General features: G+C 35.4%; 4 protein-coding genes and 1 long non-coding RNA gene across 5 annotated transcripts; 3 read left to right on the forward strand and 2 right to left on the reverse strand.

Moving 5' to 3' along the window:
- Positions 1–206: 206 nt before the first annotated feature.
- LOC114746442 (uncharacterized) lies at positions 207–1,869 on the forward strand. Its single transcript, XM_028934664.1, has 2 exons — positions 207–540; positions 1,256–1,869. Exons 1-2 carry the CDS (start codon positions 526–528, stop codon positions 1,595–1,597), a joined length of 357 nt encoding a protein of 118 aa, XP_028790497.1. The 5' UTR covers positions 207–525; the 3' UTR covers positions 1,598–1,869.
- Positions 1,870–1,963: 94 nt separating this feature from the next.
- On the reverse strand, positions 1,964–9,719 carry LOC114746441 (nucleolar MIF4G domain-containing protein 1-like). The gene is made up of 14 exons (XM_028934663.1): positions 9,668–9,719; positions 9,504–9,562; positions 9,296–9,390; positions 7,977–8,830; positions 7,825–7,892; positions 7,177–7,259; positions 4,891–4,990; positions 4,668–4,753; positions 4,203–4,285; positions 3,456–3,583; positions 3,271–3,372; positions 2,782–3,075; positions 2,571–2,693; positions 1,964–2,425 (listed from the first exon to the last, which is right to left on the reverse strand). Exons 4-14 carry the CDS (start codon positions 8,095–8,097, stop codon positions 2,042–2,044), a joined length of 1,572 nt encoding a protein of 523 aa, XP_028790496.1. The 5' UTR covers positions 8,098–8,830; positions 9,296–9,390; positions 9,504–9,562; positions 9,668–9,719; the 3' UTR covers positions 1,964–2,041.
- A 3,253-nt stretch (positions 9,720–12,972) lies between these two features.
- On the forward strand, positions 12,973–13,564 carry LOC114746436 (basic blue protein-like). The gene is made up of 2 exons (XM_028934662.1): positions 12,973–13,135; positions 13,242–13,564. Exons 1-2 carry the CDS (start codon positions 12,973–12,975, stop codon positions 13,562–13,564), a joined length of 486 nt encoding a protein of 161 aa, XP_028790495.1.
- A 169-nt stretch (positions 13,565–13,733) lies between these two features.
- Positions 13,734–15,403, reverse strand: LOC114746435 (inactive protein RESTRICTED TEV MOVEMENT 2-like). Its single transcript, XM_028934661.1, has 2 exons — positions 15,276–15,403; positions 13,734–14,355 (listed from the first exon to the last, which is right to left on the reverse strand). The coding sequence occupies exons 1-2, from the start codon at positions 15,385–15,387 to the stop codon at positions 13,817–13,819; spliced, it is 651 nt and encodes a 216-aa protein (XP_028790494.1). The 5' UTR covers positions 15,388–15,403; the 3' UTR covers positions 13,734–13,816.
- Positions 15,404–17,952: 2,549 nt separating this feature from the next.
- Positions 17,953–18,551, forward strand: LOC114746440 (uncharacterized). The gene is made up of 3 exons (XR_003740278.1): positions 17,953–18,003; positions 18,115–18,256; positions 18,370–18,551. It is a non-coding gene; the product is annotated as an uncharacterized LOC114746440 (long non-coding RNA).
- Positions 18,552–20,855: the final 2,304 nt, after the last annotated feature.

The following is a 20,855-nucleotide window of genomic DNA, read 5'->3' on the forward strand; positions in this document are numbered from 1 at the left end:
AAAAAAAAAAAAAAAGCCCATGATCTGAAAAAGCATTTCCATCCTACTTCCATAAGAGATGGGGAGGAAGAAACTTGATTCCTTTAGTGTTTTACGGTTTATTTATTACTATGTATCCAGCAACGATCTTGTGTGACAAGGATGCTTTCTTAGTTGTAAGCACTAGGAGTCTACTCTAGCTCAGTTTTTCCCTCTAATTATCAAGTTCTCAGCCTTCTCTAATACTCCTATCCCCTCGAATAATCTCCAAACTATTAGGACTATAATGAACTGTAAGATTTACTATAGATTATAGGAGCTGGTAGCATTATCTCTGCTTAGAAATACTGGTCATTATACTGTTGCTTGCTTTTTCTTTCAGGTAAGCTAAATCAAAGCTCATTGATTCAGCCCCCTGCTCATCAAGCACAGGGTCCTGCATTGTCATCTCACAACTCAGATCCAACTGACCTAACTCACTTCCAACACTATGCCAATTCAAAATCTCCTATTGTTATAACCCTAACTCAGTGACTCAGAACCAATATGAGGATGATAAGCGTAAGTCGTTTTCAATGCTTCTAGCATTCTAGAGTTTTCACTTTCTACATGACAACTTTTTCTCTGCCACTTCCTTAACAATGAATAAAAAGGGTATTTTGTCTTAGAAACCTATTTTCAGTTTTTAGACTACTACTTGCATCAAGCCGAATGTTCTATTGACTGTAGAGTGAAAATTAGATGTTGGGATTATACCCACTAATGTTGAAGTTTACCAAAACCGTCAACTTTTCACCATCAATTGACTTCATGAGTCTGGCAGTTTAGGGACTTTATCAACTCTAATTTTTAGCTTGAAGGAAGAGTGTTTGCTAGACAAAAGAGCATTGGAGACCCAAAAATAGAGAGTCATTTATAATCTAATATCCATGTATGAAGTAGATAATCCTTGGTGTGAGGAGCATCAGTTCTCATATGAGACGGAATTAGCATTTAGAATGACATTTGCAATTTAGCTTACCACATAAGACATAATTGAAACAAAATTAATTGGGGCTCTTGTCGGCCTTTATATCTAAGGAATAAGAACAGACAATATAGATGAAATACATGAAATTACATGCTTGATTTTTAATGTCTTCCGAAGTTGTGCTTTCTTTTGTGAATTGTGGAGGTGATATTTATTGGGAATTTATTTAATGATACAAAATGAAAAATAAAAATAATTATCAATTACTTGTAGTCTTAGGTGCAGTTTAATTGTTCTCTTTACCAGGTTGAGAATTATTTCTCGTGGCAGTCCTTATGTATTAAAATGAATTCAAGTCTCGCTAGAATTCTCACCACGAATATAGCTGCAGGCTGCGCTGCTGAGGTTAAAAGTTATCACACTGCTCACCCATCTTCAGAACACATCACAGTTGCAGCTGGTAGCGGTTCTGCTCCTCCCGAAATTACTATTCACTGTGTAGAAACCGCCTCTCTATCAAGTATCCAGTCTTCACCTGCACTCACTAAGAGCGACAACTTGACAACAGGCTCAGGTGGCAGGCTTCAACTGCAGCTAGCACCTCAACCTGCAGAAAGGTCATTGTTTACTCGCGCAAGACAAACGTGACGATTGCTTCAGGCGGCGCTCTCTTGCCTATAAGTGACGAGAATTATGTTGCTTACTCCTATCCTGAGTGAGAAATTTGCGAGTTGCTGGCTCAAATGGCATCATTGGTTGGATGAAACTGAAAGGAGACAATACTCAAGCTGCTGTGTTCTGTTAGCTCCACTTTTCCCCTACTGAACACATTTTAACTTGTCCAAAATCATGATATCTCCTTGAGTTGAAAATAAAAATACTTGTATTACATCATAGAAAATACATTTCATATTAAAAAACAAAAAAAAATTTGCATATAAATCCCCCCTCCCCTAACTGTTTCATCGTTATCAAAGCATAAGCAGATTTCCTTTTTTCCTGAGAGAGAAAAAATTATGAAGGGCTCTTTTAGCCAACTTAATATATCTATTATTAAAGCTACAAAATTTTGATGTATTCAAAACCAGAAAATCACATCAGAACTCCTTCTAAATTATGAAGGGCTCTTTTAGCCAACTTAAATTTTGGAGTAAGAGCCTTGTCGGCTTTCAGAATATACTCCTTAATGAAGAACTCAATGCCTTCTCTAAGGCTTTCAAGCGCAGGGGTCACCGCAACACGGGTGAATATGTTCCACACTTGGCTATCCGAATACTCAAAAATGGACTCAAAAAACATGCGGAAATGCATGATCTTCTTTGGGGTTAACTGGGTGATGTCGCCTAGCTCAATGGTCTTCAAAACTGCGAGGGAGAGAGTGAAAGAGGCAACCATTTCTGCCACAAATTTTGCCAGATGCATTGACCTCCTCAGCTGCATTGATTCCAGCTCCTTAAACTGGTCCCAAAGGCAAAACTGCAAACAAAAATCCCCAAAAACATCAACTTGAATCAAATTCCACTTTTATAAACGAACATTTCAAAATAAGTGTTGCCACGTCCTTCATGACAAGGCGAATTAAAAATATCTTTCGATGCACGACAAAAGGGGGAACAATAACCTGTAGAGTGAATTTGTGATTTCTATCATGCTCACACAACTTGGAAGCCAATACAGTATAATACTTATTAAAAACCTTCTCCTGCAAGCAGCACTCCAAAAGAACACGCATTATCTCTCGGTCCTGCACAGACGTGAAACAATTACGTATCACTCAATAGAAGATCACATAGCTAAAAATAGGACACAAGTAACATAGGGAAAAGGTTGACCTGCTTTCCGGGTAAGTCTAGTCTTAGAAGCTTCTCAAATGCATCAATATAGTCCTCCCCACTCATTATTATACAAAAGATTGCTCTTCTACCATCTGTGTTCATCCTTTGAGCGGCAGCAAGCTGCAACATTCGCTGGGTTTCGAGAACATCTTTATCTATTCTGTTGGCAACTTCCACAACATTATCTGTTGCGGGAGCTGCGTCCCCAGACAACCACCATTGGCCTTTCTTGTTGGGGTCAAGCAACTTATTCCATTTAAATCCTCTAATCAAAACATCATCCACCCTTAGCTGGAACAAGTATTAGGACAAAAATTAATAAACTATCATTTACAAATGGCGTTTACATAAAAAACTGACAGTTAAAACAACCGATAATGTTTTTAAAGCATTACTTTTTCCAAGCAAAAGTATAACAAAGGACATACTAATATGCAACAACATATTAGATAAGGCTGCCAAAACGTTCAGATTAGAGAATGGTACCTTCTGTAACCACTTCTTAATCCTTGTGTGATGTGCAGGGTCCTCTTTGGGCCTTTTCTTGTTGTTCTTGATGTCACAGATGGTTTCAAGCATAAATTCCATCTACAAGTGTCACTAAATAATCAGTTCTGGACACTGTCAAGAAAAAGTGAAGGCAGTTTGATGATAGAGCATAGCATGCTCACTCTTTTGCTATATATTTTTTCTTGGTCCCCACCATCAGAAGCCTTCAACTCATTTGCCCGATTCTGAACACTCACAATGAAATCTTTCATGGCAGCAGGATCATCAGCCCTAATTTTCATCCCACAGCCTATTTAAACATGTTGAAGTCAGATAACAGGGTTTGAAAAGTACCGTCTTGTTACAACATAATATTGATTTCAGACTTCAGTTCATGCAACATGAAAATTGGACAGGGGGGAAAAAGGAATAAAGCAAGAGAAATGAACAAAACAGATGCACATTCGTACTATGATTTTTAAAAAAATGAGTACAATGCAATGACAATATTAAGTTAGCCGGATGAGTGGAAGGAACTCCTTGCTTATGCCTCTACACATTTTTAATAGTGTGTTTACGCAAGTAACTATATTTTTGACAAAAAATATCGAGGAACATAATCACTTGTAGCACTTGTGAAATTGATATCCCAATATATGAAAATCTGAACATATAATGGTACGTTACATGGATTTTAAAGTGTGTGAAAGTACATGAAGCTGCATCACTTTCTAACATAACTGTTTTGTCAAGAAAATGCATTAAGAGCATGCCCAACTCAGGACTTACCATAAATGAACTAGGCCAATGTAGATGTCTTAATAACTTATTTGCAGCGGTTTACATCCCTAGCAATTCTACGTAAAATTAACCCAAACCTAACATGTGCAGCTTAAAAGATTATTCATCGTGGGAAAAAAGAAACTTACATTGTAACACCGTTAAGATGGTAGAGACATCGATCTCTGTTAACCTCTTACTCAGGATGATGAGGAAGTCATATATTAAATCACTGAATTGCAAGACATGATTGTTAGAAAAATATAGTTGAGAGGGATTCAGTACAAAAATTGGTCATATTACTAATGACAGATGCAAATGAACTCCAAGCAGCAGCTCATTACAACAGAAATACAAGTTTGAAATCCATCAAACTCAGATAGTCACTTAAAAAGTGACACGCCTAATATTTGCAAAAGATGTTAAATCACACAAAACTAGCTTTATTCTTGCCCAATAATCATAAAAGTTGAAATTTTGAACAACAGGCGAAGTCATGGCCGGCAGCCAACTGTCTATTCCATAAATTGATTTTATGAGTTGCAAAAGATCACAAAAATATATGCGCATGTGTTTTGCATGTAAGAGTGCATCATGTAATGCAGTCAGTTCACCTTGAGCAGACCCCAAATATGCATAAATAGCATAGGAGAAGAGTGAGATTTCGCAGAGAGAGATTGTCTTCCTTGTTATATTCATCCTGCGAGAAAAGCATGGGAAATTAGAAGACTCTGACAGGTCAATCAAAGACTTGAGAAGAATCTAAAATCCAAAAATCCAACCAATAAACAAAATCAGCAATGTTAGAAAACTATTTTATTTATTTAAATGCTATACCTCAAAGCATTTGGCAAAGGAGGCCATAAACTTTGCACTGAAGTCAATACCAACCAGGCAGGCCATCCCAGCAACAAAGGCTGCAAAAACAGCAGCATACCTTCACAGAAGAGGGCAGTAAACAAAATTATCAGCAACATTTGAAACAAATATAGAAGAGAGAAAGCTCAACACATCAAAGTTAACTTACCGGTTTCATCAAACAAAATAACAATAGTATTGAGCTAAGAAACTACAATGTAAGAAATGTGCTCAATACAATACTGGGACATCAATGTCATATACAAGAAACATCTCATACAATTCCTGCAGAGCCGGAATTAAATTTATCTAGGGAACAGTACATAGAATGTATCGAACAGACATTTAGCAGGGTACAGGAAAGTTATCAGTCATAACTATGAGCTGCAACAAAAGAAATGCGTCCACAACAACAGTGGGAGTAAAATCTAAAAGCAACTTTCATACAATTCCTGAAGTGCCAGATTTAAAATTTTTCATTGGAGCATTATATATTATATAGGGTATACCAAACAGAACATCCAGAAGGGTGCAGGGTAGTTATCAATCATGACCTAATTTTTCTTTTAGGCAATTAACAATATAAATAACCTTTATCACAAGATAAATAATTTGGAGAGGGGGATGACAGGACACCTACATGGGAATAAGATAAGAGACAAGATATTAATAAAAACCTCTCCGGTCCAATTCATTGCCATTTAGGGATAATGCACCCCAAATCCACAAATAATAATGGTTTATTCAATCCCTAAGCAAATGAATAGGCATAACGTATTCCTGCAAGCTAACTGGAAACATTTCATAACTCCAGGAATTTATGTTCCTCCTTGTTTCTAAAGCCTCTGAAAGCTATTGACACTATAGGAAATTGTTATGTGATAAATGGCTAGTAGAGGCTTTATTAAGTTAGTTGGTAACATCGCCCTTACTGCTATCTATAGCAGAGCACAAGGGAGTCATTGTATGGAAGCCTTGGTGGCCTTTGTGTAATAAAAATTTCAGTTAAGTTCCAGTTCCTTTCTCTCTTTCTCTTGGCTCTAACTTAACATCACCAAAAAAAAAAAAAAAAAGAACAAATCTTCTTCTACCATCTACTGCAGATCAGAAATCCACATCATCCTAACAATTGTAAACAATCTATACAACCCCCCAAGTCATTGAATAGCAGAAGGAAAAAAACAGCTTTCCAAAAAACCAGACCACATGAAATATGCAATTGGAATTTATCATATTATAGACCACAGCAAAATAAAGGACTGGACCCTAAGAGTATATTTACAATTTACATATCATAACACTTCCCTTAACAACTTGAGCTTTCTGACTTGAAGTGAGGTCCTTAGCATGGCATGATAAGTGTCAAAGAAGTAAGAATAGAAGAGAGAAGAGGAGAGAGAAAAATGAACTCGTAATTCGCCAAATGTTAAAGTTAACTCCTCTTCAGTTACAGTGCTATTTAATGAGTCAGAGTCCTAACAAACTCACTTCTTTCTTTTCCTAACAATATCAACTAGCAAACTGATTGCTATCTTTCTGACACACATAACATGGTATCGCAAAGAGGTCAAGAGTTTGATACTGGTCACGCTTTCCCTCTTAACCCCAAAAAAAAAAAAAAGGGTGCAGTACAGGGAACAGCGAGCCTAAGAACATAAACCTCAAAAGGCATGTGTACAGAGGGGTGACACTTGATTTTAATATTATAACTCTATTCATGGTTTTTCACGTAACAACTCGTGTTGTCGAAATGAAGACAGTGGTCATGGACAACTGTAACATTAAAATCCCACCAGGAAAATGCAAACAAATTAAGGACAAAAGATTCGAGGAAATTTCTAAATCTCCAATACGATATTTACAAAACCCATAAAGCAGCCACTTCAGCCCTAACATTACCAATTATTCAATAAGATACATGAAAGAATGCCAATAGAGATCCCAGCACAAGAATTTTTTATGATTCAATCTCATCAATGTCATTCTCCATGAGGTCTTTTGCAGCCATGTTTTCTCTCCTCATTTTTATAAACTACCTCCTCTGCCTCTTTTCAATATTATCATTTTTTATGTTTTAACTCCCTGGCCGAAGCAGCTGCATCCTAACAAGTGTCAGCATCATTCACTACTATCATATCCCTAATTTTGATTTGATAACAAATGCTCATCTTTCCCCAATGAAAGAATGGTGCCAACAATTAAATGAACTTGGATAAGAGAGATCAAGAACACTACAGCACAACATAAAAGGCATAAATTCTTAACTGTTCATTGCCACGAGGACCTCCAGAACAAGATGCTAAAATCTCTTCGCTAATTATCTGTGAAGCAACACTTCGAGCAATTGTCTGCAAAGGGATCAGATTAAAGAGTAAGAGATAAAATTTCAGAAAGCAACAACTTCCATTGATACAAGCAACCAGGGAGGAGAATCAAAGTTCCAAGGCATAGTTTCCCTAAACTGTGTTGATTGAAATGGAACCAACCCAAATTTTAAGATTTAAAACATAAAATAAATTACTGTTACTGTTACTAATATTCCTATGAAAGGAATGAGATATCTCAAAAAAGGGAATAAATACGACCTACATCACATATCTAATTTATAATTACAGTGCATAAATCCAACTAGCATAAAAACTTCAAAAAAAAAAAACTCAATGCACCATTAGGTCATTTTCTTTTTATCCAGTGAATGATATAAACAGCGAGCATTGTGTTTTATTTACAGAATTAAATGAAAAATACATTTTAAGGGGAAAATGGATGTATACAAGACTTCCTATATTTTATTGTCTTCCCTTAATGCCTCTTCCTTTACCATTTGGAGAAGCAATAATATGCAATATTCTATGAAAAGAATGAGATAAAGAGTAAGCATCTGATTGTTATGTATCCATAGCAGTAGCATACCTGAAAGATCGTAGAAATCTCTCCTGTGATTGATTCCACATTAGATTCAGAGAGCCTGTTAAGCAGACCTGAGACAAGTTTAATTTTAGGTAAGAAAACTAAAGACAAACAATAAAGAAATGCAAAACCCATTCAAAGTCTATCTTTCTTGCCTCGAATTCGCCTTCGGATCTGAGTATGCTCTTCAGGTTCATTTCCAGCACGTGCTCTCAAGTGAGGTGCTATGTATTTTTCATTAGTTCTTTTTTCTGGCACCAGAGCAGGAACATGCATTCTTGCCGTCTCTTTTTCACAGGAATTGGCAAGCTTGGATATGCATGTGGCAGCAGCATTCACATCACTACCTTCTTGCTGTTGTTCCAGCAATTTTCTTTTCTTATGTTTCTTACTTGAGGGCGCACTAACAGAAAATTCTGTCGATCCAAAATCTTGGTTAGAAGTATCTGCAAGCCTTGAAATTTCAGGTATTGACCTTGCTTGTGGCCCTTCCCTTGCCAATATGTCATCCTCAGTTTTATTACGTGAAGATCTCTTCTTCAATTTTTTGCGGGTAATTCATCACTAGGTACTTCCCCTTCGCCCATGAAATCAATAATAGATGGCATTCCATCAAGTAATATATTGAGACCATCATCCATACCCTTAATTTTCCGTCTTTCACTTTGAGCTTTTTGGCTAGTTTCCTTTCCAAATCTTGATCCTTCTTGGCAGCTATGGAAACATCTGGCACACCAACCGGGAAACATCTGGACTTGTTCCTGGAATTTTCCTTCGAACCTTTATTTCCTTTCTTCGTTATTGTTGCAACAGAACCATGACAAATCATTGATTTTGACTCAGTAATTTCCATTGACATTTCACAATCCTCAGCTGTACTATGTCTCCCAGAGTTGGATTCTGACTTGTTAACCTTTGTTTCCTTTACACTAGGGCTGAGCAAATGATTTGATTTGCATGTAGTATTTGCCTCTGAATCCTGGTTAACTCTTTTCATTGCGCGAGATATCTATTAGAGTAAAGTAATTATACATTTTAGAAATAGCTACTCAATACTTGGTGGCCAAGCATGACAGACAGATAATAAGGAATAACTTCTCAATACTTGGTGGCAAAGCATGACAGACAGAGAATAAGGACTTGTATGGGAGTTTTGAAGAGCTCAAGGTGATGTGAGAATTGTTCAGCGTTACACCCCCGGGGGGGGGGGGGTGAGGAGGAATATACCCCATTTTTAATCATCTCAACGAAATTGAGAATGGAAGAATAAATGAAAAATACAAGTAACACAATCCTTACAAACCACCAGTTTGAAAGGGTTTGTGAATTGGATTTCGAGGAGCATTGGATATAATTTTTTTCCTCACAAACTCACATTTGTTTTATTTCTGAGGCATCTAAACAGCAATTTCGTGGAAAACCATCCTCATACTCAAGCTTTGAAATCTCGTATAAAAAAAGGTCATATTTATACCTGGTCATCCAGCCAAGATTGATGTTTATTCGCCTTCTTTGCCAGGCGGGCTTCTTTTCGCCTTTCTCGACGTGACTTCTCACTCATCTGATTCGCTGCATGTAGTTCAGATATAATTGAGATATATTCCATCTCTCCAAATGCCAGTTGGTAACTTCAAAAAACTTGGATTAACTCCAAAAAAAAAAAAGGATGTTGGAGAGCTCACCCATGTTCCACAGTCAAACTTCACCAACGACTAACTGCCCACAGGAAAGGGCCGACAACCTTCCGGCTATCACAGATAATTTTGCGAAAACGATGAAAACGGGAAAAAAAAAAAAAAATAGATCAGAGAATAATACAAAATAAGCTGTGGTTGGAGGAGTATACTCTTGTAAGCAGAAACTACAATGAACTCGACCCTTTTCGCCGGTATCTAAGTGTCTTCATCAGCGAGCATGAAGGGTGGAAGGCCTGAAGAGTGAAGAGATCCGCGGATCGCTCGCGCGACTAGTTTGGCGGCAGCCCTTTGCGAATATGAAATTGAAGGGTTCGGAGGCCCAAATCAATGGGGCTCGTTGTGTTCATGTTTCTGGGCCCTAGGTTAAAACTCGAGTTGAGTATCAAGGCCCATACGAATTATTCTATTATTAATATTTTATTAAAAAAGGCACTAATGATGTGTAAATTCTGTTGTTAATATTTTGTTTTTTTCTTGGTGCTAAAAAATTATTTTATTTTTTCTTCTGTGGGAAAAAAAGATGTTTTTAAAAGTACTTTTAAGTAAGTTGAGACAAAATTTTTCTCATATACTTATTACATGTACTGTAAAATTATTTTTACAATAAGAATTTGATTTCTATTCAAACACTCTTTACATCTATTATTTTTATCCCATTCTTCCCCCCTCATCCCATTGTGCAAATTAAAATAAGTAGTGAGAAAAAATATCAATGAGACGCGATTGATTTTTTTTTCCAAAGACAGAAAGGGTAAAATAGCCTTAATAGTTAGTACTTGCCCAGTGGACAGATTAAAAATATTACTCCTCTGATCTTTAATATAAGATCCATTTAACTAATTTGATTAGATTAAGGAAGTTAGGTAAGTTAATTAATTATAAAAAAAAGTGACACATTTTTCCTAAAACACCATAGTCATCTTTCTTAATACTCTCTTCATCTTTTATTTGATTATGGCTGAGGGAGTATTCATAGGGGTAATTTAGAGAAAATTGATAAATATGAGAATGGGGTCTTATATTTATGACTAAAATCAACTCAAGAATTGGGTCCTATATTAAGGACCGGAGGAGTATTATTTTTTATAACCGTCAGAGTTAGCTAGAGCTAGGCCTATTGCTATCTTCCCCGAGACTATCCTGGTTTTATCGGGACAGAGATGAAAAGGAACATCTCGTTTATTTTTTTTTAATCAATGTAATTCACGCTTAGATCTTTATTTATGTTGTGATATTTGTTTTTTATTGAGCTTTTGAAGATAGAAATGCTAAAAAAAATTATCTACAAGCCTAATTATATAATATAAAAAAGATGTAAAAATAATACTGTAAAAAAAAAAGAATTATCATAAAAGAAATACTATATAATTGCTTTATAAATTATTTTACTGATAAGATAATATTACAATTTAAGAGCTGAAAATCACTATAAAAAATAATTATGTTTAAAAAATAATTTAATAAAAATTATTAATAAATAATTTTTGAAAAAATCAATAGGATGACTCCATCTTATATCTCATCCCATCCTGATCACTGTTTTGTCCAGTCTCGCCTATTTCAATTTTTTTTTTTTGTCTTATCCCATTCTGTCCCGAAATTGATCAGGACTGAAACCGAGATAAAACGGTCAAGACAGGACAAGTTAGGCACTCCTAACTAAAGCTCGAATTATTTGCTTAAGACGTAAAGATCATTTGCAAATGATTTGAGTTGTATTGGGATTTTAAACCACCTTCCTTGAAATTTTTATTCGCCCTCATTGGTGTGATCAGGATCCTTTATTATACATTTTTTTTAACCAAAGTACATTTTTATACATTACTCAAATATAATAATTTTTTGAAAAAAGGATAGATATATTGATAACTAAAACAACCTAAAAATATCGTGAAAATATTATCATACTTTGAATATTGTGTAACATAGTATATAAATGCTGCGGGGGGTATTAAGAAGAATTGTAATGAAATCTCGTGCAAAAGAAATAACTATAAAAAAGTTATAATTATAAGTGAGGAGTTATTATTTTTTATTTTGAAACTTGTCATTACAAACTATTTAGTTGTCATTAAAATTTTATAGTAATTATTTTTTTAAGACTTTATTATAATTTTTTTAAGTATCAAATATGTGATCTAAAAGCATAACTGTTTCACACATTGGTCATTGGAACGTGGGTGCTTATTAGAGTTATAAGCTCTCTAAATTTATCAGACTATCCAAATCTAATTGGGACAATTCATATTTCAAATTTTCAATTAATAATTTAAAAAACAATGATTAAAAATTATCTCTATTTTTTATTTTAATCTCAATGACATAATTGTTTAAAAAACAAATCTAAAATGTCCAGATGTAATGAGCACTCAAACTCATTTATGGACTATTAGAGGCTTTTAAGAGTAAATAAAATTTTATGATTTTTTAAGATGAACCTCATCGGCCGTATCTCTTATCCTAACGGTTGTATATAAAATTTATTGACAACAATACTCTCCCCTCGTCATATTAAAATGCAGGTATATAATTTTCTCCCCATCGCAGTTATATAATTATTAAAAGACGCTTTTTGTAACAGTTAATTATTTTGTTGCGAGAATTTAGATAAAAAATGCAAAAAAACAAATTACAATAGGCAAATCTTGGATGGAGTGTAATTAAAATCCATTAATAAAGAGTGGACCTCAAGTACTACCTCCGATCTTAAATATAAAAGTCAGTTAATAGTCTTAAATATAAGACTACAGTTTACTTCGTCTCTCAAATTTATAATATATTGTCACAAATATCCCTACTAATCGTAAAGTATTTTTACCAAAGTATAGTTTTAATGTATACATGATTGACTAAGAATAATTTAAGGAAGTCAGTATACATTTGTTACAAATAACTAATTTATTTAATACATATTTGTTACAAATAACTAATTTTTTTTAATATTTTTATTTAGTTTTTATATTAAGTAAGGAGATAGTAATAAAAAAACTTCCCCATTCCTTCCCCACATGCAATTACTCTCATTTCTTCTATTCCACTCAATCAAACTCCAAGTTTGCACGAGCGTGTTCCATATGGACCATGCAGGTTTTGCGGCATATACTATAGTCACTGTTTTACGAAAAACAAAACAAAAATTATATTAATTCAATTCACAGTGCTCGTCCGTCCAGAGCTTTGATTATGACAGTACTATTTATTTTCGTTCAACACAATATAATGCTGGCCCAAGACGGAAACGCCTGCAGCCTGTCGCCGTCTTTCCTATTAATTTTAAGGTTTCTCATCCTAAGTCCTAGCGATCGATGAAACCAATGCATCACAATCCCAGTCCTATATAAACGCCATCGAGTGTTACTCAGATTGGTGGGTCATCAATCAGGCGATTATCTTCATCTACTTCATAATTTCGTTGCATCTTCCTTCTGAGCTTTAAGTGTCCTATCAAATTAATATGGCTTGTGCTCGCATCGTCTTCCTCGCCATTTCCACGGTTCTGCTTTCTTCTGTTGCCATGGCGGTTGATCACATCGTGGGCGATGACCAGGGCTGGACCACTGATTTCAACTACGCAGAATGGGCCCAGGACAAGGTTTTTCAAGTCGGTGACAACCTAGGTACGTGCGAATGACATCGCGTACTGTGTCCTCATTACGTAAAATATTTTGTTCGCTCGCTGAGACTTCAAAACTGATAAGAGGCTGTTTATTTTTTATCATGCAGTGTTCAATTACGACAACACGAAGCACAATGTAGTCAAATTGAACGGTACGCTCTTCAACAGTTGCACATTCCCAGCTGGGACGGAAGCACTTACCAGTGGGAACGACGTCGTCCAGCTAACCAGCTCAGGGAGGAAGTGGTACGCTTGTGGGAAAGCTGATCACTGTGCTGCTCGTGGAATGAAGCTCGCCATCACCGTTCTAGCCAATGGTCCAAATTCTGCTCCTGGTTCTCCTCCTCCTTCCTCCCACGCTCTGTCATCGTCTGCTTCTGGGCCTCTCATGGCAGCCATGCTTGCCGTTGCTGCATTAGTCTTCGCGTGATTGAGTTCATTCGTGGAGGTTTTGCTCCGTTCTGCAGGAATTATATTACTTTGATTATATTCTTCCTTATTGTTCTACTTGTTCTAGTTAAACGTATTTGATTATTGTTGGTTTGGGGTATGGTAATTTCTTTATATGTTACTACTTCTAGTCATGATTAAAGTCGGTGTGTCTTGAAAGAAATAGGATACATGATGTTCAGTAGTGATTATATATGTATTTAATTTACACAACTTCAATGGAGAATATGGCTTAACTGAGAAAATAAGAATCGGCGACCATGCTTTTGCACATGTCTGTCACATAACTTGCGATGAGAAGTACGAGAATGACGACGAGAAAGACTTTGAGAGCGACTTCCCTGGTTGATTCGGGTGTTAATTTTGCATCAGTCTCTCCTTCAAATTCGTTCTCTGACTCGTCCATGTCTTGTTTTACTATCTCATTGCTGGGTGTGAATTGGACTTTAGTATCTTCTCTCGTCCTGTTCCTTCCTGTAAATTCCATTCTTGGATCTGCAGTAGTATCTTTTTCCTTATGGGGTCGTTCGTATTCTGGGGCTGGCCTTTGTGGGTCCGTATGAGAAACTGGATTAACTTGCTTGGGCATCACCAGCGTGAGAATGCTCTGCATGAATCTGGCATTGATAGCGTTTGCATTACAGTGAGATGGAATTTCAATTTCCTTCTTGAAACGCCTCCATCTGCTTCCATCCATTAATGCTCGCTCGCCGCTTATTATTATAAAACCCAGATGATTCACCTGAACTTTTACTTGCTCTCTCCTGAATCCTGCACGATGTACAACCCGCGCATAATTTTATAGTTATTCAGACCTCCCTTGGTTTATTTACGCAGAACCGTTTTCATATCAGATCTATTAGGTACCATCAGAAGGGCGTTTGGTTTACATCAAAACCAGTTCTAAAAAGTAGAAGTTTAATACTTACTTTATACATCATAAAATCACTTTTAAGTTTCGTTTTCACTCAAGACGACCAGGCCCTTCTACGTCAAGGGGATGAGCATTGTTCCAGCAATTTAAACAATTGAGGTATAATAAATATTTCCTTTGGTCTCTGATATAAAAAAACTAAATGACTAATTTAAGTTGACTAAAAAAATTAGTTAAGTTGGTTATTTATAATAAATATGTATTGTTTTTTTTAAAATATATTAGCTAATAATGTATATTAGTTATAACTATCATTTGATGAAACATTTAACATGTATAACTAATACAAAGACTATCTTAAAAAAATAAATAAATAGAAGAGGTAAAGTTGATTTGGATATTATAGTTACGACTAAATTAAACGCAAACTCATTCTTATACCACTTCTGATCCTAAATATACTCTAAAAGCTAGTTGATAGTTCTAAATATAAGATTCTAATTTATTTTGTCTTCCAAATTTATAGTGCGTTCTGAAAAAGTATCTCTGTTAATTGTAAGGAATTTCTGGATGTAGTGTCAACGTATGTGATTGAATAAGGATAATTTTAGGAAGTCAATATACATTTGTTACGGATAATTAACTTAACTAACTTTTTTAATCTCTTTAAATCAGTTATCTAGCTTTTCAAATTAGTTATTAAGCTCTTGTATTAAGTACCGTATGCAGAATTAAGCAGATGTGGCAAGACTAGTGACGAAAGAAAATATTACGAACGTATGCAGTAAAGCCATCATAATAGGATTATAGAACAAACCAGGAAGATGAACTTCAAGGATGTCACGGCCTTCTTCTCTACGCCATTTGCAGAGGGGATCAAAATCCTCGTAAGAACGACGACCAGCCATGGAGGGATACCTGGTTTCCATAACAGCGAGGTTTTTCCTTGAGGTCTGATGTAATGGAATTTCATGGCTGATGGGTTGCTCTGCAAGTTGTTTTTAAAGAATAGTAGAAGGAGACTTGCAGACAAGGACTAAAGACGGCTTCAAGATTTCTTTTGGGGTTCGGGTTGAAAAAGAATAATTCCTTGTCGACCTTTTGAAGTATTCTTCATAACCGATTTGATTCGGCAATTAAACACTGACAGGGTTGATCTATTAATTGTGCCGGAAGATACACTTTCTTCAAATTTTCGCGGCATTAGCATCGGGATATGCAATTGAGTTTTTTTTTTTTTTTCCCCCCGGCACTGCCTCGGCATTTACTTATTTATTTAAAGAAACTAATATATTTTCACAGTTAGGATTTACATATGGGTACTAAAGGTTGTTAAATTTATGATCTTCTAGAAAAGCCACGTGCCTAAAATTCATTAAACAGCTTATGACAGGTCAGATAATTTGGTCAGAAGAAACAATTATGGTGGTACCATTTTCTTTTTGTATATTTTCACTACTTGTTTTTTAAAAAATAAACTTAGCGTACTCTTATAATGTGCCTATTCTAAAGGATTCTAGATGAGCTGTTCTTTTATTTTAATTAGGTATTCATCTCTCAAGCAATTTTTGCCCCAAGCATGCCAAAATATAATAAGGTTGCTTCACAGTGTGATTGTCATGATCTCTTGGGCACATATCTACGACGGCAATTTACACCCCAAGGAATCTGGGAGGACGAAAGGTATAATTGATGGTTTTAACGTGCATTCTTCGTAATTATAGAGTTCGTTTTTTAAAGTCACCCTGTGTGGTTATTTAATCTTTGTTCTATTTTGATGTCGTGCAAATTCAATACCACCCCTGGTAGTTAATAGCCACGTAAATGACTCGTAAATATTAAGAAAATAAGTTATTATTCATAAAAAAGTATGAGTTGTCTTTTTTTTTTCAAAAAAATATTCTTATTAACTATATGCATTAAAGTAAAACTGGTTAACACATGTAATCACTGTGAGAACTTATTTGAAGGAAAAAATTAGTTATGAAAGATAAAGTGAACTGGTATCATATATTTATAACCAATTTAGATATTGAAATAGCTTTTATATTTAGAATTGGAGGTGGTATAAGATGAAATAAATAATAAAATAGTATTCCCTCTCCTTATTTTCATAAGAGACAATTCCCCACATCACCTTGATAAAAAAAATTTGCTTAAAATTAGTTAGATAATCGATCTGTGAAAAAAATATAACTTTTTTAAAAGTACATTTTTTACGGGGAGAGAGAGGACATCACGTGAATAATTTGCCTTGATAATAAATACATTAATATTAAAATAATTAATTAAATAAAAGCAAATTGAGATTTTTGCAGGAAAAAATTGGAGGGAGTCTCCATGTGATTCTGCTATAAACACGAACAAGTCATCCCAAAAACTGTCTCTTATAAAAAGAAACAAATAATTACTTTTCAAAATAGAATTTCCTACAATTAGTTACATTTTTACTATAAATTCTTCATTGAAGACATAAATGATATATAATTTATGATAATAAAATATTATATATATTTTTAAACACATTAAATTTTTTCCCATCAAATTATTGATATATTTATCGATAAATCACATAACAAATGTTTTAAGACATGATAAAATATATTTTTTGAAATTATGGACCATTATTCAGTTAAAATTATGGGATATTATTCGTTTTAATTCAGTTCATTCAAATTTCCTCCAAAAATTTCATTCAAATAATTCAAATAATTATAATTATATTATATATATATATCTATTATAAAAGTGATGGTAGGGTGCTGGTGAAAAAAAATAAAAAATAAAAATGATGGTAGGGTTGTCCGTAGGCCAAGGCACGTGGACTATGTAGGCTCTTTGGTTATCTTTTGGGTCCAATGGGCTTTTCGTTCAAGTCGGTGGGATTTAAGAAAAGAGAGTTCTTTCTCTTTTTTTGCGCAAGCGTAATGTTTTGCGTTTCATCAACGCAACAGTTAGCCTTTAGCGTACGGTTCAAGCTTAGCGCGCTTATGTCTTACTCGCTCGAGTAATTATAAGGCTAGGATATGTGGATCACGTGAACTACTAGGTTGTCATTTGGGTCCAATGGGCTTTTCGTTCAAGTCAGTGGGATTTAAGAAAAGAGAGTTCTTTTTTTTTTGTTGCGCAAGCGTAATGTTTTGCGTTTCATCAACGCAACGGTTAGCCTTTAGCGTACGGTTCAAGCTTAGCGCGCTTATGTCTTACTCGCTCGAATTATAAGGCTAGGATATGTGGATCACGTGAGCTACTAGGTTGTCATTTGGGTCCAATGGGCTTTTCATTCAAGTCGGTGGGGTTTAAGAAAGGGGAGACCTTTTCTTTTCTTGTGCGCGCGCGCGTTGTATTAGCGCGAAGGGTAGCCGTTAGCGTACCGTTCGAGCTTAAATCGAAGCGACAGAGCGCGGTTATGTCTTGCACATTCCCATTTCCGCGTAGAAGAAACCAGGACTCTGGACTTCACTCCAGAGCCATGGGGCTCTTTCATGTTCTGTTTATTAATTGGTCGGCATTTTGAACTGGCAACGACGAGATTGAGCTCAGAGGTGAGTTTCCTGCTTTCCTCTTCATGATAGTTTCGGGTTTCTTATATCCCGTGCCACATGTTAGATTTCCGAGTGAAAATTGAAACAATGGGGTGTTTTAATGATTCTTAGGGCTTCGGCAATGGCGACTTGTGTGTCTGGCATTGGGACTAATCCTATCGTTGTTGGCTCCCATTATTAGCAGCTGGGTTCCATTTTATTACAGCAGTTCAATGGCTATAGGAGTCTTGTTATTATAATCCTTCTTTTTCAGGTATCTAGTTTAATCTTGTGTCACATTCAGCTGGGTTTACGTTGCGCTTTTATTTATGTGCTTACTAACTTGTTCTTATCATGACTGCACGGCGTGAAATTGTCGCCAACCAGAAGAAAAAATATCTATTACCTTGCCGTATCTGGATATGTGGTGAGCTTACCTTAATCATGGCCTTGTTGATCACCATCAAGTCTCCATGTTTAAGAAAAAAAAATTAACAGGTGATGTTATTTCTTCTTATTTAAAAAAGGTGTTGATGTTATTACTACGTGTCGGTTCAGCCTGGAGCTAGGTCTTTCCTTTTGCACCACTTCTCTGTCTTCATAAATTCAATTCTTTAGAGTTTTTGGCTAAGTCAAGAGATGCACAATCCAGTAAGATTCTTGGATAATGTTGTGGATATTTTTTTGTCAAAATCTTTTGTTATATATTCAAGCAAATGGATTGAGTCCTATATGCATTTCAGAACCTGAAACCTTTTTGCCTTTTCCCCCCAAGACCCATACGAACTTTTGTGTGTAATTATTTGCTCAAATGATGATAATAATTGGAATTTGACACATTATTAATGCTTCTGACTTAGGATGGGTAAATATAGTACTTCTCTAGTTCAGGTATGTCTATTGTTGATTGTTTGTGTACAGATATTCAGTGTGTAGAATATTCTATGTGTTGGGCTGGTTCTTCAGGAGGTCACTGTGAATTGTATTCTGTACGTATATCTTGATCTAGAATAAAATACACTCGCTTAGCTTAACCTTAAAGCCCATGCAATCAGAAATTTGAAATATTCATTAAACTCCATTTTCCATTCGATTTAATCTGTCGCATTCTTGTAACAGTCAGTAAATTATTAACATCTGCCTTAAATTGCTATTGGTATTCATAAATTCCGTGAGGTAGCTTTTGGATCTCCTGGGCTTTGTTTTAAGGGAAATATCATTTCAGAAACGCTAATTTCTTTGTCTAGGTCAGTAAAAAATATTGTGAGATAAATAGAAAAACATATGCTAGGATGTGGAAATAATTTCCTCTTTTTAAAGTATCAAACTTAATATTCTGGACCAAGCTCAACCTCCAGTCTATGGGTAATTAGATCTTATCCTTTGGCTATTGTTTTCCACCTTCCACCTCTGAGATGGTTTATCTCGTTTATACTGTGTAACTCTTGCTAGTTGCTGGGAACTTTTATTAGGCTGGAAACACAAGCAACACGCATCCTCGGTACTACATTTATTTTGCAAGTTTGCCTTTTATATCTTTTCTTTGCATATGCTACGACTATTACTGGCATTTAATGTGACCGTGTTATAAATCTGATGGTTACACTTAGATTTTGGATTGTCTTGAGTGACTTATTTTTGTTGCATGCCATTCCAAGATGAACATGTTTTTGTTTGTGGATACAAGTTACAATTAAACTTGCTTATGCTAGTTGGACTTCAAATTATGTATAAATTGTATAGTATTAAAGATTAAATGAAGACATTGCTATCAGCTGATTATATAATTTAAATTTCTGTATTCGATGCTTGCTTATTTCTGAAAAATAAAATAGTGACTCTAAAGAGCTTGTTTTCCCTTAAAATAAAATGCTTGGTTCTTTCTTGGCATTGAGTAGATTCAATCTTCAAAGAGGTGAAAGCAAGCTAGTGACAACTGACTATGGAATTCAAAGCAAGTGGAAAGGTGTGTGCGTGAGGATGATATTATCTTGTCTAATAACCTTTTGTCTAGTGAGGCTGTGATTAGTCTGTGACAAGTGGAGGTCAAGTTTTCCGTGTTTAGTTTGGGGTAATGACAATTCAAGTAGAGGATGGATTGACTAATCCTGCTTAAGCAAAGGTGCTGTCCTGACCGGGTTGGGAGTAATCCTTCCGGTTTCTCACAGATTATCATGTAATCCTTGGGCCATTCTTAAATTGCCAGTGGGATATTGGATCTGTGAGTTCCTTTACTGTCATTTTCCAAATTTCTCAGGAAACTGTACCTCCCTTGTTAATGGGGTACTTCATTGCTTGTATGGACAAAATGGTTATTGACGGGTGAGATCTCCTTTCAGGCGCATCATCTTCCCCTTTGTTTGATTTTTCATGTCTTGTTGCCTCCAGTTTACACAACCAAAGGATCTGAACCATTAAATGCGAATGCTTGAGTTTTCTCCACATTGAGTTGTAATCCTTTTATCATAAGAATTGTTTATTAATTTATCAAAAAATTGTTTATTTACTTGGATTTTTCACGCTTTATTATTGTGAGGGGTTGTTGCTTTTCTTGACATGGAGTAGATTCAATCTTCGAAGAGGTGAAAGCAAGCTAGTGACAACTGACTATGAAATTCAAAGCAAATGGAAAGGTGTGTGCGTGAGGATGATATTATCTTGTCTAATAACCTTTTGTCTAGTGAGGCTGTGATTAGTCTGTGACAAGTGGAGGTCAAGTTTTCCATGTTTAGTTTGGGGTAATGACAATTCAAGTAGAGGATGGATTGACTAATCCTGCTTAAGCAAAGGTGCTGTCCTGACCGGGTTGGGAGTAACCCTTCCGGTTTCTCACAGATTATCATGTAATCCTTGGGCCATTCTTAAATTGCCAG

This window comes from Neltuma alba, unplaced genomic scaffold (assembly GCF_004799145.2).
Source record: "Neltuma alba isolate B1F8T4 unplaced genomic scaffold, ASM479914v2 tig00005002_pilon, whole genome shotgun sequence".
In the NCBI taxonomy this organism is placed as follows: Eukaryota; Viridiplantae; Streptophyta; class Magnoliopsida; order Fabales; family Fabaceae; genus Neltuma; species Neltuma alba.